At 37.3% G+C, this 21,455-nt stretch overlaps 4 protein-coding genes, 1 long non-coding RNA gene and 1 pseudogene across 9 annotated transcripts; 5 read left to right on the forward strand and 1 right to left on the reverse strand.

Moving 5' to 3' along the window:
• Nucleotides 1-34: 34 nt before the first annotated feature.
• On the reverse strand, nt 35-1,440 carry LOC103329651 (uncharacterized). The gene is made up of 2 exons (XR_513920.3): nt 1,258-1,440; nt 35-489 (listed from the first exon to the last, which is right to left on the reverse strand). It is a non-coding gene; the product is annotated as an uncharacterized LOC103329651 (long non-coding RNA).
• A 1,553-nt stretch (nt 1,441-2,993) lies between these two features.
• LOC148918130 (uncharacterized) lies at nt 2,994-4,660 on the forward strand (annotated as a pseudogene). The gene has a single exon (XR_016126002.1). The product of XR_016126002.1 is annotated as an uncharacterized LOC148918130 (transcript).
• On the forward strand, nt 4,160-8,525 carry LOC103329652 (proline-rich receptor-like protein kinase PERK8). The gene is made up of 8 exons (XM_089050088.1): nt 4,160-4,816; nt 5,520-5,930; nt 6,139-6,225; nt 6,755-6,825; nt 7,086-7,162; nt 7,278-7,425; nt 7,675-7,836; nt 7,918-8,525. Exons 1-8 carry the CDS (start codon nt 4,723-4,725, stop codon nt 8,257-8,259), a joined length of 1,392 nt encoding a protein of 463 aa, XP_088906214.1. The 5' UTR covers nt 4,160-4,722; the 3' UTR covers nt 8,260-8,525.
• Nucleotides 8,526-9,247: 722 nt separating this feature from the next.
• Nucleotides 9,248-11,345, forward strand: LOC103329653 (cinnamoyl-CoA reductase-like SNL6). The gene is made up of 5 exons (XM_008232151.2): nt 9,248-9,542; nt 9,853-10,025; nt 10,113-10,298; nt 10,434-10,581; nt 10,788-11,345. The coding sequence occupies exons 1-5, from the start codon at nt 9,317-9,319 to the stop codon at nt 11,081-11,083; spliced, it is 1,029 nt and encodes a 342-aa protein (XP_008230373.1). The 5' UTR covers nt 9,248-9,316; the 3' UTR covers nt 11,084-11,345.
• A 510-nt stretch (nt 11,346-11,855) lies between these two features.
• LOC103329654 (dihydroflavonol 4-reductase/flavanone protein) lies at nt 11,856-16,073 on the forward strand. Its single transcript, XM_008232152.3, has 9 exons — nt 11,856-12,253; nt 13,185-13,293; nt 13,479-13,573; nt 14,297-14,422; nt 14,529-14,649; nt 14,743-14,827; nt 15,052-15,165; nt 15,268-15,307; nt 15,679-16,073. Exons 1-9 carry the CDS (start codon nt 12,077-12,079, stop codon nt 15,829-15,831), a joined length of 1,020 nt encoding a protein of 339 aa, XP_008230374.1. The 5' UTR covers nt 11,856-12,076; the 3' UTR covers nt 15,832-16,073.
• A 495-nt stretch (nt 16,074-16,568) lies between these two features.
• Nucleotides 16,569-21,369, forward strand: LOC103329655 (isoprenylcysteine alpha-carbonyl methylesterase ICME-like). Of its 4 annotated transcripts, none has more exons than XM_089049821.1 (11): nt 16,569-17,161; nt 17,470-17,541; nt 18,148-18,217; nt 18,301-18,381; nt 18,596-18,670; nt 19,189-19,290; nt 19,385-19,524; nt 19,908-19,973; nt 20,074-20,217; nt 20,632-20,722; nt 20,892-21,369. In XM_089049821.1, exons 2-7 carry the CDS (start codon nt 17,481-17,483, stop codon nt 19,497-19,499), a joined length of 504 nt encoding a protein of 167 aa, XP_088905947.1. In that variant the 5' UTR covers nt 16,569-17,161; nt 17,470-17,480; the 3' UTR covers nt 19,500-19,524; nt 19,908-19,973; nt 20,074-20,217; nt 20,632-20,722; nt 20,892-21,369. The 4 variants fall into 4 exon arrangements, with proteins under 4 accessions (XP_088905947.1, XP_088905946.1, XP_008230375.2 ...); XM_089049820.1 differs by having other exon boundaries at nt 16,571-17,161; nt 17,465-17,541; XM_008232153.3 differs by having other exon boundaries at nt 16,613-17,161; nt 17,465-17,541.
• The last annotated feature ends 86 nt before the right edge of the window (nt 21,370-21,455 follow it).

A 21,455-nucleotide genomic window follows, 5' to 3' on the forward strand; every position in this document is an offset into this window, starting at 1 on the left:
TCACATGACAAAACTAATATGGCATGCTTAACAATTTGATTAAAGGCGAGATCAGTGCCATAAAGCAGCCAAATAAATTGTACAAGTCAAAACATCCACAACCACAGGAGTTTCTTCACAACATGAATAGAACTCAAGACAAACGCCATTAGAAGTGCAATGAACCTGAATAAGGTCTGGGATGTCAAATTGCTATACAAAATCAGCCCTAACTAGTTACTAGTTACTAGTTACGTACTTGATCACAAAGTTGAGCAGTATGGTGAAACAGATGCCTGACAAGAATCCAGACCAAAATTTGTTTGGCTTTTTGGAACTATCACCTTTCATGTTGTCCAAAAATCCGCTAATTTCATTCATTTGTTGTTCGATTTGGCGTATAAAAGCAGTCACTGCATCTCTGCCAGGATATTCATCATGAACTTCACTATCTGGTAGGTCATCTTCCCAATCTTGGTATCGACACATTTTGATTGCTGTTGGTGGTTCCTACATAATATAGTATTTTTTGTTATAAAACAGAGGGGTAAGAGGAAGAAGTATTCATATTCTAAAATAGTATATGGTGCAAACTGGATCTCTTCCTACTTTAGCTCACTAATCTAAATACTAATGTTTGGAAACCATAGACTGTATCATTGACAATACAGATTGCAAGGGCTTAACATTTGCTTCCCCGCCTTCCCTCCTCACCATCCACTGGACAATCCATTAGAAAGGAAAAAATAAAGCATGGGCAAATTCATCTCCTCCTTCAAATGATGTAAAGATTGTGTGTCGTAGTATGAATGCAGTGAGAGAACAGAGAAACGAAACTTATGAATTCAACATTTAGCGTTTAAAAATCTTTCCAAAAAACGAAAAAATGGACATATAATTCTTGAAGCCAGAGTTGTAGTTGAGTTGATAGACAAAGTTTCCACATAAACTCATATACAAAGACATAGTACAAAACAGAATTTGGATAATTTCAGGATGGTGAGACATGGATTTCTATTTACAATTCAAATAGCAACCACTACTAGATTCAAATTTCGCTATGCATACTTTGCTGGACTTCATCACTTCATATTGGGGTTCATTTTCTTTGCGGCATTTTATCAGTAACCAAGCAAACAAAACGCGGCAAAACACAAATTCAGCATTCAACCAAAGAAAATAGGAACAGTATATCAAATTCGAAAGAAGATTACGAAAAATGAGGTCGCAATTAGTAAATTTTCAGTGAGGGAAGACCGAGGATGAAGAAGCGCGTACCTCTGAACCGGAACACAGAGAGTACGCATTCGAAGTCCACGCTTTTATGCACGCGGTTTCTGACTAGGGGAGTACTTTCTGTTTGTTTTTCGGGTCAGGATCCGGATTTTATTCAATGGGATGGCCCAAACGACAATTGGGTTACAAAATGGTTGGAGCCTTTTGGAGGAAGAGGAAGCATTATTAAATATTATTAAGCCCATTTATTCATAGCCCCATAAGAATTTTCCTCTTTATTTAAAATATATATATACAAAGCATGGGTGAAAAATAAATAGATAAACAAACTCGTTTTTATAAATTTTAAAAAAATTCATATTGCTAGAGTTCTATTTGGGAACTTATTAGAAAGGGTCTCATTTTCTTTCAAACTTAGAGATCTCATCTAAAAATATTATTGTTTTCAAATCGTAAAGCAATATAAGCTTAAGAAGCTACCACCATCATCTTCACTCAGAACCCGGACTGCACCATATCGCATTTATTAGTGCCAACTATGTTAGTCATAATATATATACATCAATTTTTACTTTCATCTTACCACTTTACTATATTAATTATTGTCATAAGAATCACAATCATTAAGTGTCATCGCTGTTTATATTACATATATCACATCATCCCTTTTTCTCAAAACTCAAAATTGTGTCATTCTTAACACTCAAAGAACAAATTGCTAAAAGACAGGCAAAAGCTACATTGAGTTGTACACCAACATATATAAAAATCAAAGAGTGGAAGGTGCTACATTTCAATTTCAGTTAGCTTGTCACCATGAGAAGAATGCATGCCATCTTCCATCATTAGGTCAACCAACCAACCTCCTCCCTCATCAAAAGCCTTGGAGTTGAAGATTTCAAGATTATGAGCATGGTTTTTACATTAAACCACCTTATAAAACAACCCAAAAGACAAAGTCCCCTCCTCTTCTCCACCTCAAACAAATTAAACAAGTTAAAAGGCTATGTGTTTTAAGAATTGTTTATTGCCGTTTCATCAACATGCGCGCATTGGGACAACATGGCAGTTGGGAGACTCTGTTGGCAGTGAGAATGAGATCTCACAATCTATTTGATAAATCACCTCTTCTATTATACCCTTAAGCGCTGACTATTGGATTACGCGGCCTCATTCTTTTGACTCTTCTTTTATTTATCCCTTTTTTAATGAGAAAAAAGGTTTTTTTTATTCACCTCCATTGATGCAAAATTACTGCAGACACCCATTATTTTTATTTTTCAAAATCCAGAAAAAGCCATAAGGTTATTGCTTAAGTTTTTTTTTTCTTCCCCTTTTCAAAATATAATTGGGTTATTAAAAAGTGACTAATTGGATAAGACAACAAAAATGAACTCTCACATTTGTACATTGCTTGGTAGAGCTAAAGAGTTTAGCTTTGCCCAAAGAATTTACCATTGTAGTGGTTTGAAGTAATTACTTATGCAAGTAAGGTATTTAGTTCGAGTCATAACATGCGTATAGTATGTCTGAATTTAGTATTCTCGCCCCTCTCAATAGGAAAGGCAAAAGGAGTTTAACTTTGTATCTTATCTTCTTTCTATTGGGTTGATTATATTTTCTAATTTATAACATTCAAAAAGAAAGAAAAATTATAAAACAAATAAAACTCAATTAGAAGAAAAAAAAACATTAGTAACATTACATTGAAAAAGACAAATAGAACAGGAAGTAAACAGCTAAGAAAGGTGTCCCTTCTGGTAAGCTCAAGCATAAAATTTTTGATCATGCGCTATGGTAGGAGTAATTTTACAATGATTGTTTTTGGCTGCCACTTCCGCTCTGCATGTGGAGTCACCAGTGAGGAGGCACTCTTCCGAAGTCGCCCCCACGTTCACTAGCGTGTTTTGTGGCTACACCTTTTTAGAGTCTTCAGCATTTTCCACAAAAATTGCTTTCTCCGGAAAACACTGGTGGCATTCGAAGATTCCATCCTGTAAGAACCCAACTCTCCCAAACAGCAAACCCCATTTCCGTTTCCGGGAGGGAGAGGTATGAATTGCTCCAGTTTTTTAGCTTCTTGGTTTTCTCTATGCGCAGTTTGGTGATCTGGGCTGCTGCATTTGCCCAATAAAGTTATCAGCTTTTACTTCTTGTTGTAAATCTGGGTTTTAAAGTTTGAAGCTTGCGCATGGTGATCTGATATTTCCTCAATTTTTGGGTTTTTGGGTGTTAATGTTGTTCTTTCAAGGGTTTTGTGAACTGGGTAGTGCTTATTTTTTGTGAATTTTGGGTTCATCTGAACTTTCCTGAGTTTTGGGGACCAGTAGAGGATTTAGGAGGCATTGGTTATGCCTGGTCCTTTTGAATTGGGGGTTTCTGGCATTTTCAGTTTTCTGAGAATCGGTTGTTTATAGTTGTTGCTGTGGGGAAGACATTTGGCGATTGTATTTTGTTATGTAGTGTTAGCTGATGTTTGATTTTCAGTGAGAGTGACTTTTCCTGTCACTGATTTTGGCTAGTTTGGTAATGGAATTGATATAATAAAGCAAAAAAAAACAGTAGAGAATTTAGCATTCATTTCATACAAAGATGTCTTCAACAACATCACCTTCTCCAAATTCTTCCCCTTCTGCGGTCCCACCAACTTCATCTGGTACCTCACCACCCCCACCTGCTTCCCCTGCCCCATCAAATTCATCAACTACTACAACCACTGCAACCCCTTCTGACGCTTCATCCCCTCTTCCCCAGTCTCCTCCTCCAGCAACACCAGCTGTTCCCCCTCCAAAATCATCACCACCACCATCAACACCGCCACCAACTTCACCACCGCCTTCGCCTCCTCAGGCTCCACCCCCATCCCCTCCTCGGTCTCCGCCCCCATCATCTCCAACTGCTCCACCCCATTGCCTCCGGCGGCATCACCCCACCATCACCACCCGCATCATCACCACCTTCGCCACCAGCTTCCCCTCCTCCTGCTGCATCTGCACCCCCACCAAATGCGTCCCCACCGCCTCCATCAGGACGTTCCCCTCCTCCCCAATCTTCCCCACCACCTCCAGCAGAATCCTCACCTCCACCTACATCCACCTCAGATTCTCCACCTCCGCCAGCTGATGTACCACCACCTTCGGCCAATTCTTCACCACCACCCCACCACGGGGAAAAGCACCAGAAAAATCCCCTCCATCCCCCACTGGTACACCTCCTCCATCTGGTTCTAAATCTGCTCCTCCACCAGCTGATAACTCCCCCCCTGAACCCACTTTGCAATCACCACCTCCTTCAGTCCCTTCATCTTCTTCACCTCCTCTTAGTTCTCCAGCTCCACCTAGTAATTCATCAAGTCCAACTCCCTTACCACAGAAGCCAACTGCAAAGTCAACTACTAATGCCAATGCAACGGCAAATACCACATCTAGAAATACAAGCGGGTTAAACACGGGAGGAGCTGTGGCAATTGGAATTGCAGTTGGATTTCTGGTGCTCAGTCTTGTTGTTATGGCGGTTTGGTTTGCAAAGAAGCACAAGAAAAGAACTGGATCAAATCTTCGTTACACCATGCCTTCCCCCTTCGCTTCATCCCAGAATTCAGGTAACACAGTGAACATGCACAACAATAATTATTTCATTTTCTTGTTGGGTTGTTGACACTTTTAAGTATTCAAATTTGCTTTGCGGACAAGGAATTGTAGCAGCTGTTCCAAGAGAATTGGAAGAATTATAAATGTTTAATTAACCGTAAAATGCTAATTATTTGCCTTTTAATATTTTCCCAGTTGTGATTTCATTTAAAATGGACATCACATTTGAACATCCAGGAATACAAGGACTATAAGGTTTGATAGGTTATTGGTTGAGGACAAGAAGCGTCTGACACTAGTAAATAGGAACAACATTAGAACAAAAGGAAAATTACTGTAATCATAAATAGATATCTTAATCACTACTAATCACATGCTAGAATCTAAAAGCTTATTACAATAAAGCCTATTTAGATAGGTAATCCCAAAATAATAAAGTACCTAAATTATCCTAATGTTATAGAAAAACTGAATGTAATAGGGAACCTTAAAAATCAGTCCCTAAATTAGTATAAGTAGAGCCAAATAGATAAATACCTCTCTAAATTATAGTATTAGTAGAGGAAACTAAATGGAAAACTCGATTTCTATGCTCTGGCTAAAATATTCTATAAATCTTATTAAAGTCAAGCTTCTGAATTAACTAACAAGCTTTAGATGAATGCAAATGAGGTCATTTAGTTCAAACTAATGGATCTTTTTTCTGCTCTCCAGATTCAGTATTTCTGAAGCCGCATTCTCCAGCTCCGCTTGTAGGAAATGGTTCTGGTAGTGATTTCATGTATGCACAATCAGATCCTGGTGGAGTAAACAATTCAAGATCATGGTTTACATATGAAGAACTACTCCAAGCCACAAATGGTTTTTCGACAAAGAATCTTTTGGGCGAAGGTGGATTTGGTTGTGTATACAAAGGTGTTCTGGAAGATGAAAGGGAAGTTGCTGTAAAACAGCTAAAAATTGGTGGTGGACAAGGGGAACGTGAGTTTAAAGCTGAAGTTGAAATTATTAGTCGTGTACACCATCGCCACTTGGTTTCCCTGGTTGGTTACTGTATATCTGAGCATCAAAGATTGCTTGTCTATGACTTCGTTCCAAATGATACCCTACATTACCATCTTCATGGTGAGCTTTCTGATTTTAAAGGAAGACAAATTTTTAGGCTTGGGAATTCACTGCGTGTAGTTCTCATGTCTACATGCAGTAATTGTGAAGCATAAATTATCTTGCAACATTTGGAGCATTAGTAAATTCGAAGCATAATTCTCGTCTGCATGTAGGTGTCTTGTGAAAATTTGTACATCTTCTAACTTTCCTCTATTGAAAACTGCAGGTGAGGGCAGGCCAGTTCTGGATTGGGCAACCAGAGTCAAGGTTGCTGCTGGTGCAGCTCGTGGAATAGCTTACTTACACGAAGATTGTGAGTTTCTTCTTTGTTTTTTCCTGGACCTCTCAATTTGGGATTCAACTTTTCTAGACCTTGGTTTGTTTGAATACAGACACACAATGAGAAATGTAAACTGTTTTATTATTTGTTAATTCAATGAACAGTACCCTTTCCTTTGTCATAGTTTCCATCCCATCTAAGTACAAATAGTAATTTATCCTATGCGAAACAGCATTAGTCAAAGTTTATATTTGTTTCCAAGGCCTTCAACCCCCTGAGTAGCATTATCAATTGAGAAAGATTTATTTGTTTACAGAATTGACATGTCCAAAACAAACAAGCTTCATTTCTGGAATTTAATCGTGGTCTGTGCTTTTATTTCCAATATGGTAACCCAAAAGAAAAATGATATAAATGAAATGACTATTATACATTAGAAAGGTTGGCTGTTTTTAAAGTTGTGCAAAGTTTGTTACTTCAGTGTTGTATTTAACGTCATGCCTGCTAGCATCTAATTCTCTCTCTCTCTCCTCTTAATATTTTGTTTTAATGTGTTTATTAGGTCATCCCCGCATTATTCACAGAGATATTAAGTCATCAAACATCCTTTTGGATAGCAACTTTGAAGCTCAGGTATTGTACAGCCTTAATTTTCAAGAAAAAAAGAAAAATGCTTCTATCTGGTTATAGTGATTGCTTAAAGTGGCACTCACATGGATGCATTTCCATTTTTTAAATAAGAGCCTTTTTGGAGTCTGATATTTATATATTCATGGAATGACTACAAAGTCCTCTTACAATAACTGGCAGCCAGACCACGTATTTGCTGTCTGTTATTGTTAATCATTTGACAGCAATTAATCTTCTAAAGATTAATTTTCTCTCACTAACAGGTTGCAGATTTTGGGCTTGCAAAGCTATCATTGGATTCAAATACGCATGTAACCACAAGAGTAATGGGAACATTTGGGTAGATACCTTCACTTCTTTGTATCAGGATCCTTCCCATTTCTTCAATCTTTCTATTCATGCTATCATTTGCCTTTATCTGTTCTTCTGATGAATGAAATTGTGTGATTCTCCAGATACATGGCTCCAGAATATGCAACAAGTGGAAAGTTGACAGACAAGTCTGATGTTTACTCTTATGGTGTTGTGCTATTGGAGCTAATTACAGGCCGCAAACCCGTGGATTCTTCTCAGCCATTGGGTGATGAGAGCCTAGTTGAATGGGTAAATTCATAAACATCGTTGTTATCTCCTTGTAGGTGGTGGAAGTTATTCTTTTTCAAATGTGTGTTTATGCAAATCATTGTGGGACTTTTATTCTCAGTAATGCATATGATTATGCTAATTTAGATTACTGATTTTCCATTGGCATGTTTTAAGTGGGTTTTTACCTGTATTATGCCAACTTTGTATGACCAGAATTGTATGGTTGTCTACAATGCCTAGATTATAACAGCTAAACTTTTCCTCCAGGCTCGGCCTTTGCTTTCTCAAGCACTTGAGAATGAAGACTTTGAAGAGTTGGCAGATTCAAGGCTGGAAAAGAATTATGTTGAGAATGAAATGTTTCGAATGATTGAGGCGGCTTCAGCTTGTGTGCGTCATTCAGCTGCGAAAAGGCCACGGATGAGACAGGTATTTACAAAATATGGTATGACCCTTTCCAACATTTTGTTTGTACTTACTGTGAACTAATACACTTTCTCCACTTGCTAGGTGGTAAGGGCTTTTGACTCCTTAGATGAATTATCAGATCTCAGTAACGGAATGAAACCTGGACAAAGTGAAATTTTTGATTCTGCACAACAATCTGCACAAATTAGAATGTTTCAGAGAATGGCATTCGGTAGTCAAGACAACAGTACAAGTTTTTTTAATCACACTCAGAGTAGCTGGAAAAGTAGAGACTCTAGAGAGCACAGGGACAAAACCGGGAGTAGCTGGACAAGTGGAGACTCTAGAGAGCATAGGGACCAAACTCAGAGTAGCTGGAGCAGAGACCAGAGAGACCAAAGTACTGTAATATCCATTGATAGATCTGGGTTATGGAACAACTGAGACGAGTTAAGGGTGCAGGCCATTAATTTCACTTCACTTTTGGGACCCTTTATTGTGCTATTGGAACCAGGCTATGTTGCTCAAATCTTGTAAATCTTACCCAAATCATCATTTTCCATAATTTTTGTATTCTCTGCTAACATGATTTTGTTGTCAGGATGCACATTTCTGTATTCTTTTGTAATCTAGATTCATTGATACAATATTGTATGTATCTGTATTTGTTGTTTTCATATATATATAATATAGTTCATGTTTATGAATTATCCTTCTCTTCAAATGCCATCATCACTGAGGCTCTATCTGACTCTTAAAAACTCAAAATGTTTATTACTACTGTAGGGGGCACCTAATAGTAGCCCAGTTGCTGCGGTGACCCACTGCTATTTAAAACTTCAAATATATTTTAATCCTCTAAGCCAATGGGTCTAGCCTGAGTGAATAAGGGTCTTGACTTGTATTACCAAAAAAAAAAAAAGTAAATTTAGGTTTTAGCAAAAAAAAATTTCACTTTTGAAAAAACCAAAGCTTTTTTAAAAAGACATAAAAACCTCTCAACTTTCAAATCAAAGACATGCAAATATAAAGAATTCCTTAAAAAATCCAAAAATAAATAAGGACAATTTTGTCCATTTTAGCAATTTTGTCATTAAAGCCCCGGCTTTTGCTTTTGGGTGTGAATTATTGTTCTGGTCTGTAAGAAACCCGGATAGACATTGCCGTAGATGACATAGTCCCAAGTCAACCACTGATGGATAAAAAAAAAATTATTAAGTTGGTTAACTGTTTTAATTTCAAATATAAAAATTTCTGATGTACTAACAACTAAAAGTTGCATTTGACCAATAGGATGTCACATTGTCACCGCCTCGACTGGCTGACTCTCTAGTTTGAATACCACTTACCACCCTCGTGCCTTCCATCTAATGTTCTTCAACTACCTTCTGCATTTCAGGCCCCTCATGAAAGACAAGAACAAAAAAGAAAAAGTATAAATCAATTATGAGCAGCCAGCCTTTCTTGTTTTAAATACTCTGCATGAGAGTTTAGAGAGAGAATGAGAAAGATGGCAACGGAAGAATTGGCAGTTCTAAAACCTCAAGTGCGTTGTTTAAGGGAGGAGGAGCAGAAGGTTTGTGTGAACAATGCATTCAGCTGCGGTTCGGATGCAAGAGAGAGGAAGCTGGTTTGTGTGACCAGTGGGAATTCTAACTTGGGTTCTCACATAGTTAAGGCTCTATTGGCACGTGGTTACTTGGTCCGAGTCACAATTCAAAACCAAGGTACCTGGCTGTAGTTTTTCTTGGTAAACCTTCTGTCCATGTCTGCCTCTTAATTTCAACAAGCATGATCATAAAACTTGCAGTTTCTCTTGGATTTTGATGATCAAAATTGTTCTCACCTGTCTTTTTTCTTATTTTCTATCATGGGTTGTTGCATTTTTAGACAAAACAACAATAAATCGGGCCGGCCTTTGAGTCTAAATTGCTTTGAGGCACACAAATATGCAGTCCAATTGTTCTATTTTCTGTTTTTCATATATTGGTTACTATGCTTAATTTTCTTCTTCAAACTATGTCCTATGATGAGCAGTGGATTATGAAGACATGAAGAAGCTAATGAGAGATGAAGAGATAAACCAACTCGAGGGCGTTGTTGTGGCGAAGATGGGTACTCTGGACAGTCTCTGTGAGGCTTTTAGAGGTTGTCATGCAATTTTTCATACCTCCTCCTTCATTGATCCACACGGTATCTCCGGTTATTCGGTAAGTTTTGCCATACGCTTCCATTGCACGCACTGATAGAGAGTGCGTTTTGGTTTTCTTCTGAAGCTGATAGAGAGTGCAATTCAGGAACAAATGGCATTTCTTGAAGCTGAAGCGGCAAGGAATGTTATTGAAGCTTGTGGCAGGGCAGCATATGCAAAGAGATGTATCTTCACTTCCTCTCTTCTTGCTGCCATTTGGACTGGTGACAATGAAAACAAGATCATTGATGAGTTTAGCTGGACCAATGAGGAATTCTGCAGAGAAAACAAGGTATAAAAATAGGTGCTTAAAAATCTTTACAGGCCTTAGAGTCGTTGAATTTTTGCTGATATTTGAAAATTAATCACACCAAACAAATTATGGACATCTCAGTAAAATTCCTCCTCTTATTGTGATCATGAACAGCTTTGGCTAGCCTTAGGAAAGACCACTGCAGAGATGACTTGTTGGAGGAAGTCCAAGGAAATGAAAGTGAATCTTGTTACAGTCTGCCCCGGCCTTCTCATGGATGCATCTTTTCCAAATGCTAACAACTCTGTACCATATCTTAAAGGCAGATACTAAATACATCTCATTGTACCATATATATCTTAAACACATGAAATATTCTCTCATAAGATAGTATGACATTTTAATATGAACAACGGATAGTCCATTAAAATTGACATTTTAACAAACAACTTAACATGTCAAATTGTGTGATAAGATAACACTTTGGGTTAAAAAATGCTTAACCTGCATTTTGTTATGCCTATGTAGGTGGCAAGGTCATGCTCAAACACGGTCACCTAGCCGTTGAGGATGCAAAGAAGGCTGCAGAGGCACATGTGTACGTTTATGAAGCCATGGACTATGGAGCCTGTGGGAGATACCTGTGCTACGGGAAGGTTGTACGAAAAATGAGCGAAGCTATTGAACTAGAAAATGGATTGAAGATTCATGGTTTGTTATCAGGAGGAAGACATGAGGCCTTAGATGAAGAAATACATAGCATGCTTAGTAATGCAAAGCTTGTCCGATTGATTCGAGGTTCTCAAAAGTTATCTTGCAAGTAGTGTAAACCGTGGCTGCATCATATAGGATATTTTATTTTGACAAAGCTCCAAGGAAGAGAGAGAGAGAGAGAGAGAGAGCAGACAAAAGCTTCATGACAGGCTTTGCAAGTTGAGCAAGTTCACAAATCGAAGTAGCTAGGGAGATTGTGAATGGCCAGACAAATTAAGCTGAAACAAAATTCTTGCTCCTTGGTCCTTGCCATAGATAGAAATGTAACCCTATCGAATATTTGAACTTTTAATGAATTTTTCTTACCATTGAGCCTACTGAAATTGTGGAGGACCCTTGTTGCCGCCTAACCAAAAGATTAGCTATCTTATTTTTGTTGCAAATACTTGGAATAGTCTATTGCACGATTCCCCAACAAAGGGGGTAAAACTCCCAAACAACATCGTTCCTAAACAAATCATTGTTCTTAAATAACACTACTAGTGTAACAAATCGACAATGACAACAGAATATTGATATTTTATTTATATTATAGACTAATTGCTATTGGTATAATGAGACAATATCGACAGTATCGACAACATTTGAAGATGATATCGATATAATAAGACTCTTTGCTATATTGATATGCTATTTAAGAGCATTTTCCATAATAATAAAACAACTGTTCTTAAAACAGAAACAGGGAAATTTAGAAGGAAAAAAATTGGGGCTGTGTGGAAAGCAAATATGCAGAGAGCTGTTTCACTTCTGTTTTCAGTGGGTTCTAAACGTTATTGGACCTAATAAAACTACATTGTACCCTTACCTCAGTCCAAGCCCAATGCACCTAATAACATTAAAAAATGTCTCCAGAACGTCGTTTCTCTCGGGTCACCCAAAGGCGAAAACAGAGCAACCCATAGAAAACGACCAAAGGTATTGGAGAGTGTGGAGAGAGAGAGACTTTGGGTTTTTCTGTTGTGCAGTAGCAGCAAGAAAGTAGAACGACCGACTGTGTGTGTGAAAGAAAGGAAGCAATCAGTCAATCAAGCCATCAAGAAATGGGGGAAGAGAGAGAGGACCCACAGAAGCTGAAGAGAATTGCAGCGGCTGCCTACGACTACGAGAACGACTCAAGATGGCCCGACTACTGGTCCAACATCCTCATCCCTCCTCACATGGCCTCTCGCAGCGATGTCGTCGACCATTTCAAGCGCAAGTTCTACCAGCGCTTCATCGTCCGTACTCTCATACCAACTCTTTCTTCTTGTTTTCTTCACAATTTCTGCACCCAGTACTAATTGATTGCTAATTAGCATTTGTTTCTTGGGAATTTGGACTATGGACACTTGAATCTGAAATGGGTTTTTCTGTTTTGTGTATTTGGGGTCACTTTTCCAATTGGGTATTTTGGGTTTTGTTCTGGGTTTCTTTGTTTGTTGATAATTTTGGGTATGAATTTTACTTTCTTTGCTACTGCGATCTTCTGTGAATTGCTTCATTTTCCTTTATGGGAATTTGAAAGGAACAGTTTCTGGTTTCGCTTGCCTATTATGTCTTTTGCATCTCGCTCACTGTCACTTGACTAGATGCACCTCAGACGAATAGAAATTTCATTTAGATTCAATTGATTTTGTCATTCGGGCTTTGATTTTGGAGAGCCTACTTGGGAGCACACCTATTTTTTAGTTGTTCATTCAGCTCAGTTAATTGAGCAATTGAGTTCACATGTAATGGTTAAAACAATAATTTCATCTTAGGCTGACCTGGTTTTGGTTTCCATAAGTTGTCTCTTTTCCCAATTTTATGTTAATTGTTTAAGGACATTTTCTGTATGATTAATTCCATTGATATCCCAGGCAACATAATTTGATCATTTTACCGGGAGATAGATATTTCATTCAATGTTTGCTTGTTAAATTTTCTCACAACTTTTCAAAAAAGAATTTTTACCACATGAGTGCACCTATAAAGTCATTTGGTTGAAGAGTTATGCTATTGGGATTGCGATATGAGAATGGCTTTGTTGGTTGATGTCTTTGGGATTGTAATTGGTAGGCGTTGCATGGCTTTTGGAAGTAGATGAAAATACAAAATATCATATTTTGATTTATCTACACACTAAGTATAGCGTTTTCCTAATTCTTTGCATCTTGATTTCTTGAATAGGATCCTGATCTTATGGTAGACTCAATGTCAACTAGCAGTTCTTCTCAGCCAAAGAGACCATCTGCATCATCCCGACCCACAAATGACCAACCTCAGTCACGGAGTGCTGGTTGGAATACTTTCATTTTCTGTACAAAAAATTCAAAACAGAAGCAAATTGGCCTAAATTGGCATTTTCCCTTAAGAGAAATCAAGTTTATCTGTTTATTTATTTACAAAAAAAACGTTTTAATTGCTTTCAGTAGCCTGAAATTTGCTGATTAAAGTGAATTGAACTTGAATTGGTGCTTGTAGGATCAACTGCCAGAACTTCAGGTACATCAGCAACAAGTCCTCCAACTTCTCTGCGTTGGGATCGACAAACCGTTCAGTTTTCTGTAAACGCTTGGGTATGGTCAAATCTACTCATGCTTTGATATCCACATATACGTACATAGAATCAACTTTGTTTTTATTTTCTTTACTTCTTGTTGAACTTTTCCCTTGCTAGGGTGTATAATGTTTATAAATCAGCCTGATTTTCATGAAATGCTGTACTACTTCGTATAGTTTTTCTATGTTATTGGCTTTCTCCTTTAATCTTGTTCCCTCGAAACCAGGCACTGTGTTGACAGTCATATACATCAACAAACAGTTTTCTGTAGGTTAGAGTTTTTATTAACTGCTGGAGTCAGAGAGGGTGGGGAATGCAACAGTATCCCCTTCCCAAGATGTCCTGAAACTTTTTTCAAATCTGAACTGCTGTAATTTCAAACAAGAATATCTGCATGGTCAAGGTTCTTTCTTTGCAAATCTGATATGCATGGTCCACTAGAATACATTTATGCACTCCTCAAACAACAACAAAAGTAAATGATAATTCTTGAGATCAAAGTATGAAAACTATGTCTGCTTCTTTTGAATTCAAAGTTTTCTCTGATTCAGAAAAAAGTTTTCAGTCACGTATACTTTAGGCACTTGATTCTGTGTTAGTGGGCTTGATAAATCATCATTTTTTTGTGCTTAAAGTTAGTGTATCATACATAACTCTTAACCACTCTTGCTATGTTCTACTTACATTTAAGATTTTTCTGTTGTTATTTGTCCAATGTCTACCTCTTTCTTCCCTGTAGGTGTTTCTAGTGGCTGTGCTTGCAATTTTTCCATTGGTGCCTAAAAACCTTTCAAATAGGGCATATCGGCTTTCCTTTATGGGCACGGCTTGTTCCTCTCTGTATTCCTTGTACTCGCAACATGGGGTAAATCTACTTTTTGAGATTCACTCACTCACTTTGTGATCTTATTCCATTAACTTGTATACGCTGCCCATGTTCCTATTTCATTAACACACCCTTACTATTTCAGAAACCGAGGGCTTGGAACTTGCAGGCTTTGCAAGTTTACTTTCAGTCAATAATCACAACTAAGGATTTTATCTACTTGATTTACTGCCTTACCTTTGTGACATCACATCTTTGCCTCAAATGTGAGCATTCCTTAATCCTCAAGTTCTCTTGTCATTTTTCTATAGGCTCATTTTGTTGTTATTACTAGTATAATGATGTGATCTCCATTGCAGTTGCGCTGATTCCCATTCTCTGTCGGGCTCTTGAACATGTTGCCAAGTTCCTTAGGCGCAATTTTAGTCAATCCTCATTGTACAGGTAGAAGAGTTAATTCTTAACAACGTTGCGTGATATTTTGCATATGTTAGATACCCCCTCCCACAAAAATAGTGATATTTCATTATCATCCTCTGTTATTTGAATTCAATTTTATGATGTTGTGAATTGGTAATTCTGAGTGCTGGGCATGAGGATTGTTTCTTGTTGTGCTTTTCTACTTGTATTCTTTACTGAGCAATATTTTATTTTGTCATGGTGAACAGGAAGTACTTGGAAGAGCTTTGTGTTTGGGTGGAGTCAAATACAACTACCCTCAACATACTATCTTCACATGCTGAGATTGGACTTGGCTTCCTTCTGATTATATCATTGTTCTCGTGAGTTGATTGGAACCATTTTGTGTGCTGCTTTTTTAGTCACAGATACATTCTATTCTTTTCATTTATAACATTTCTTAATTTCTGAATGTATATTTGTAGGTGGCAGCGCAACATTATACAGGCATTCATGTACTGGCAGGTGCAGTTCCTTTCTCTTTGTTCCTGAAGCGTAATTGTTTCAATTATGTTGAATACCACCCACCCACCCATACACACCACTCATGCACAAATGCATACAAGCATGCATGTTAGACATGCATTGAGTCAATACCACTAGTTAGAAATGGTTTGTCTTATTAACTAGATTAGAGATTGAATACCGTTTTCTGCAAACTGTAGCCCCAGTTGATAAGTACTTTGTTCAATTTTGGTTCATGCTCTTGTTGCTACACTTGATAGTAGAGTCGAGAACTGTATTCACTGATTTTTATGTATTTATTTGTTTCCAATATCTGAACCCTATAGCAGAGTCTAATGAGTTACATTCCCTCGTTGGAACACATTTTACAGCTATTGAAGCTCATGTATCACGCCCCTGTGACTTCTGACTACCATCTGAGTGTGTGGACAAAAATTGGAAGGACAGTTCATCCCCTCATCCACCGCTATGCCCCATTCTTGGAAACTCCTCTTTCTGCTGTCCACAGATGGTGGTTAAGGTAGAGAGGCTCAGAGAGGAGGAGGAAGACGATGAGATCTGAAGGGAAGGACGTCAATGGGAACCATCTTGAATTCATATAATCTAAAGATAAACTGACGTCAGATATACTGAATTTACCAAACTGTCATTTTGATGCTAGATGGATGAAAAAGTATATCTCCTACTGAGGTAGTGTTGAATCTATAGTGCTACTACGAATTATTTCTCTTAAAAGCAAATTTTATCCAAATCCAACTATTTTTAATTCTCAGGTTCTCCAAATTTGCTCCTCATGGTTCCAAAATGGCAATTGGACAGTATTTTTTGCGGAGTGAACGTTCTTATGCTGCCCTAATCATACTTGAGAAGTGTTCACCATGTGACTTGTCTATGCATTATATACAAGAATTCTTTAGATTGAGGCAATTGTTATCGGTATTTTAAAAAAGTCATTACGCACTTCTTTATAAGAAAAAAAATAAAAAGAAATTGCATTTTAACGATTTCGCGATGAATTTTTGGAATGTGAATAATAGCATAAATCAAAATCATTTTTATCGGATCTCCAATTTTGCAATAATGTCCAATGCTTTCTTACTAGATCTATATATTATTAGAATCTGGACTATAAATTCATGCACAAGAGTTCAAATAATCTAATGTCCAGATTCTTCTGAGTCAAATAAATAAAGAATATATTTCTCATTATAAAGTTAGAAATAAATCCAGCCTTTTATTTGTCGGGAATGAAATCATTAACGGTGGGGATCGGATAATTTTATTTCTATACGATTCGAGGAAATGCTAGAACAGCTTCCAGCGCGTCTTTTTTTTTCTACTTTTTAATCTTATTTATTTATTTATTTATTTTTGCGTCTGAGAGTTTTCAAACGGGTCGAGTCTCTACCACCAGCTTCAGCTTCAAACATCAACGGTTTAACGGTAAATAGTAAAGCACCGCCCAACCCAATCCACGCAAAATTTAGCAACCGAATCACCAAAAGCCTAAAACCAATCTCAGATCCATCCCTTTTGCCAAATTTCTGAGACATTGCTCGGATTGGAGCTCCCAGCTATGGCGTCGGAAACTGATTGTCTTCTTCGACACGCTTCGTCCTCCGCAGTAGAGGACGTGGCACAAGATATGGACGCGAAGCCCTTACTTTCTAGGTTTTTGAGCTATCCTATTGCCAATACCAATACGAATCCCCAGAGGCGTCGCAGGCTCTCTACGCAGCTCGCCTCCGCGCCTCGGCCTCTTCGGCAACAGTCTTTTGGCCGCGACATCGGCCATGCTGCCAAAGAGACCTACTTGATCACTAGCCTCAGCTTCACGCTCCTTCAATACCTCGGGTAACTCTTCTCCTTCTTCTTCTTCAGCTCCTAGCTCGATAATTGGATGTATTTAGCTCTGTTTGATTGCCGAGAAACTCGATGGAAACAGAAAGAAAATAGAAACGTGGAACAAAAACGAAAGTCTAGGAAATTCATTTTATATTGAATAATATTGAAGGTTATGTATTTATATAATAATGTGCTTCATTACTTTTCTGTGACTCCTTAAAGCTTTAATTTAACCTGAAATTTCACTTCATTCTTTTTTTGCTGCTCAACTTTGAAAATTTGTGTTATTTCTAATCATTTATTTTCATTCAGGGTAGGTTACCGGTGGATGACAAGATTACTTGCTCTTGGATGTTACGCCATGTTACTTATGCCCGGGTTTCTTCAAGGTGTGTGTTATGTTAACTTTTCCTACACTCACTGTCAAAATACGATCAAAATAAAAATAAAAACTTTGTGACTGTGTAATGGCGGAAGGCTCATGGGTATCACCATTGAGGCTAAATTGGCTGTTTGCTAAAAATCCTCAGCCAGTCTTGGAAGATATTATTTAATGTTCATACTGATCAAATCATAATGTCTGCTGATCGAATTATAAGAAAATCTGCAGTTATCTTTGTGTAAAATAAAAAAGGATCTGCATTTAAGATTAGCTTCACTGTCATGATTTGTGTGGTTGGTGCTAATCGAAGAAAGAATGTTCCATCTAGACAGGATTGTGCACCATCTAAATCATCTTTTGGAAAAGGCTCCAAGTTTAATTAGTGTTGATGTTCCACTTCAATATTCCCATCATTATGATAATTAGTATAGACATGTCAGTAGAATCCCCACTGCTGTGCTAAGACATTCTTTGACATAATCAACTTCCTAAACACAGCTTTGTTGTTTGCCATGTGATGAGAGTTTTGTTTACTTTGTTTATTATTTTATTGTAGTGAATAGTAACTTCAGCTGTTCAATGGAGCATAACTTGATTGTTTATTTTTGTCCAGTTGCATTGTGTTATTTCTTTTCAAGCCAGGTCCGGCGTAGTATTGTGTATGGAGATCAACCAAGAAATAGGTCGGTGAATTTTGTTAAAGGTTTCGATTTTGACAAGTTCTGTGAATTCATTTCTTTAAAATTTTATCCTGTATTATTTACAGGTTGGATCTCTATTTACCTGCAAATAGCGATGGAAAAAAGCCAGTAGTGGTATTTGTAACTGGTGGAGCCTGGATTATTGGGTGAGTGATTTTAAATGGATGAGGGCATTGCTTAAAGACAGCTGGAAGCTGTTAGTTCAGCAATTCTTATAAATTTCTTTCGTGAATTGTTACAACGGTCTAGAGATGATATTCTCTGCTTCTTCTTTTTCTTGGGGTATATTATGCGAAGTGTTATTAGGTTAAGTTTCTGGTTATATGACATTTAAGTTTCTATAATTTCATACTGATTTAGGTATAAAGCGTGGGGATCTCTTTTAGGTCTGCAGTTGGCTGAAAGAGACATCATAGTGGCATGTGTTGATTACAGGTAATTGCTTTTAGTTCAAGAAGTACAAGTTGTAATGCACGATTAGATTAACTTTTCTGTGGTGCTTTAAATGAAGTATTTGGAAAATAAGGCACTATTGACTTGGCACATGTTGTTGTGTCGATTATTAGAGGGATGCATTAGTACACTAAACTATTCGTTTGTGTTCTATTCTGTTAAAGAATTGTAGTAACAATACCAATAAAACTGCATAGGCATAAAATATAGACACTTCTTCGACCAAAAAAATAGACCACTTCTGTTGATTCATGTCCAAAAAAGTTGATCAAGCATGGCTAATTTATGCCAGTTTTTCAGTTTAACCATATAAGGATTGCTCCCTGAAACTTGAGTATATGCCATTCTAAAAGTTAAAAAGAGCCTCTTGTTTTGTTATGCTTGTTGTCTATGCATTGAAGATTTGTATTTTGTGTATGTCACCCAAACGAACAGTTTTCACTTTCAGTCTGTCCTGTCCTCTACAAGTTATGTTGATATGACTCATATGATGCATGCAGAAATTTTCCCCAGGGTACCATCAGTGATATGGTGAAAGATGCTTCTGAGGGTATCTCATATATCTGCAACAATATAGCAGATTATGGAGGTGACCCAAACAGGTGAAAGTCTAACAATTTTGTTCTTCCCTTCCCCATCTTGAAACTGATTGATATCTTTTTCTTACTTTGATCCTTCTGTGATTTTTTTGAGTAGAATCTATCTAATGGGACAATCTGCTGGTGCACATATTTCTTCCTGTGCTCTTTGGAGCAAGCAATCAAAGAATCTAAGAAAGAAGAGAGCATTTCTTGGAGCGTCTCCCAGATAAAGGCTTATTTTGGTTTATCTGGCGGGTAAAGTTTTATTTGTCGCATTATCATGAATCTACTGAACTTTACTGAATTTGAAGAAAAAAATTTATGAATTGGTTGCACCATTTGCAAAACTGGGGCTTCACAAAAAGTTCTAAATGTGTCTAAAAATGGGCAAGACAAAATCAGACTTCTAGAAACATAAATTTTTTGAAGCATGGTATATGATAGTGGAAAGAAATCTTTCCATCAGATACTTCACCGTAAACACTACACTGCTGCATTACTTACATGGCTCATTGTAGCATCAAGCTGTATTAGAGACTGATGACCAGTCATTGCTTTGGTACTATGTTGATGGATCTACTCATTGAAGGTTATGGATGGATCAATACAATGAACCTTTTTTTTAATTCTCTTCACAGGTATAATTTGATTAATTTAGTTGATCATTTCGACAATCGTGGACTATATCGTTCCATTTTTTTAAGGTACTTACCATAAGAAATTTTGCTGGCGCTACTATCAATTATATTATGTTTTCTTTCTTGTTTGTTACTTCATGATGCTTTGTTGTGATGTGTCATGCAGCATTATGGAAGGTGAAGAATCCTTGCATCAATTTTCTCCTGAACTTAAAGTGAAGGACCCAAGCAATAGGAATGCTGTTTCTCTCTTGCCTCCTATTACTCTTTTCCATGGAACTGCAGATTATTCAATACCATCAGATGCCAGGTTAGAATGCCCCTGATATAATAAATACATTCATATGGGATTTGATGCATCCTGTGGATATGTTATATGAATAGTACCCTTAATTTAACGCTATGCTCATATTCTTCTGGAGCAATAAAAGAAACTAATATGTAGTAGATGTCTAATTTGAATACTTGGCTTATTATGCCTCCTGTAAATTGAATTCCAAAAATGTTTTCTTAAATTAGAATAGATATAATGCCTGTCATCCATGGCTTGTGCTCTTCCTTTTTATACTATCCGTACAGTACCGATTAAGACCTTGAAAGAAACATTTTGCCTTTAGTGGAAACCTTCAATTCGATCTGTCTTGATACGGACATCTGAATACCACTTGAATCAAAATATATTATGGTTTGATATCTTCAGAAACTAATGTGTCTTTATGTGCAGTAAAATTTTTGTAGACGCGCTTCAAAAGGCAGGCGCTCAAGCCGAGTTAATACTATACAGTGGAAAGACTCATACAGATTTGTTTCTTCAAGTAAGTTATACTTCGAAGTTGAACCTTTTATTGTCACTATTACAAACTTCCGACTCAATTTACTACTCATATTTTGGTGCACGTACACTAGTTTATAGTTTAGACTCTTGGATAGCAATCTGAAATAGGATATCAGGAATTCAATTATATATGGAGCTGCACTTTGCAGGATCCTCTAAGAGGTGGTAAAGATGAATTGTTTGACCTACTAGTTGCTGTGATACATGCTGGTGATAAAGAAGCTCTTGAGAAAGATGCCTTGGCACCCCCCAGAAAACGCCTGGTTCCAGAGATCTTGTTGAAGTTGGCACGCAACATCAGTCCCTTCTAGGTCACACTCTGGTCATTATTTATCATAAAAGCCCATGAAAAAGTGGTTGATTCAACCAGCTCGCGGAGATCTAAATTGTTCGAAAGAGATTATGAGATATTCAATTTGATGAGGTTGCTGCATCGTAATCCCAGAGTTGAATATTGCAGTTGAAGATCAATAGCCTCAGATTTATCCAGAGATGCCCCCCCTTGTAATCCAATTACTTTAGATGATTGGAAGAATTTGCTTTTGTTGTCCATGAATGTAGTCTTAATTCTTAAACGCCTTCAAATATTAAATATTTTATTATAGTCAAAGTTTGATTTAGGGACTATTTCTTTTTCTTTTTCTTTTTTTTCATATTAAACAGTTTCTTTCTTTTTTCTTTCCAATGGCATGAGGTGCAAATAAGAAAGAACA

This window comes from Prunus mume, linkage group LG4, assembly GCF_029339155.1.
Source record: "Prunus mume cultivar Tortuosa linkage group LG4, ASM2933915v1, whole genome shotgun sequence".
Lineage (NCBI taxonomy): Eukaryota > Viridiplantae > Streptophyta > Magnoliopsida > Rosales > Rosaceae > Prunus > Prunus mume.

What these genes read in the sequence shown, in the direction of transcription:
- LOC103329655 (XM_089049820.1), top strand. Translation starts at nt 16,884, where the DNA reads ATGGCGTCGGAAACTGATTGTCTTCTTCGACACGCTTCGTCCTCCGCA. An exon ending in GGAGATCAACCAAGAAATAG is followed by an intron (nt 18,218 to 18,300) that starts GTCGGTGAATTT and finishes TATTATTTACAG; the next exon opens with GTTGGATCTCTATTTACCTG. An exon ending in GGTGGAGCCTGGATTATTGG is followed by an intron (nt 18,382 to 18,595) that starts GTGAGTGATTTT and finishes ATACTGATTTAG; the next exon opens with GTATAAAGCGTGGGGATCTC.
- LOC103329653 (XM_008232151.2), top strand. Translation starts at nt 9,317, where the DNA reads ATGAGAAAGATGGCAACGGAAGAATTGGCAGTTCTAAAACCTCAAGTG. An exon ending in ACGGTATCTCCGGTTATTCG is followed by an intron (nt 10,026 to 10,112) that starts GTAAGTTTTGCC and finishes AGTGCAATTCAG; the next exon opens with GAACAAATGGCATTTCTTGA. An exon ending in AATTCTGCAGAGAAAACAAG is followed by an intron (nt 10,299 to 10,433) that starts GTATAAAAATAG and finishes GATCATGAACAG; the next exon opens with CTTTGGCTAGCCTTAGGAAA.
- LOC103329652 (XM_089050088.1), top strand. Translation starts at nt 4,723, where the DNA reads ATGGCGGTTTGGTTTGCAAAGAAGCACAAGAAAAGAACTGGATCAAAT. An exon ending in AGCTTACTTACACGAAGATT is followed by an intron (nt 6,226 to 6,754) that starts GTGAGTTTCTTC and finishes TGTGTTTATTAG; the next exon opens with GTCATCCCCGCATTATTCAC. An exon ending in AAAGGCCACGGATGAGACAG is followed by an intron (nt 7,837 to 7,917) that starts GTATTTACAAAA and finishes TCCACTTGCTAG; the next exon opens with GTGGTAAGGGCTTTTGACTC.
- LOC103329654 (XM_008232152.3), top strand. Translation starts at nt 12,077, where the DNA reads ATGGGGGAAGAGAGAGAGGACCCACAGAAGCTGAAGAGAATTGCAGCG. An exon ending in ACCTCAGTCACGGAGTGCTG is followed by an intron (nt 13,294 to 13,478) that starts GTTGGAATACTT and finishes TGGTGCTTGTAG; the next exon opens with GATCAACTGCCAGAACTTCA. An exon ending in AGTCAATCCTCATTGTACAG is followed by an intron (nt 14,828 to 15,051) that starts GTAGAAGAGTTA and finishes CATGGTGAACAG; the next exon opens with GAAGTACTTGGAAGAGCTTT.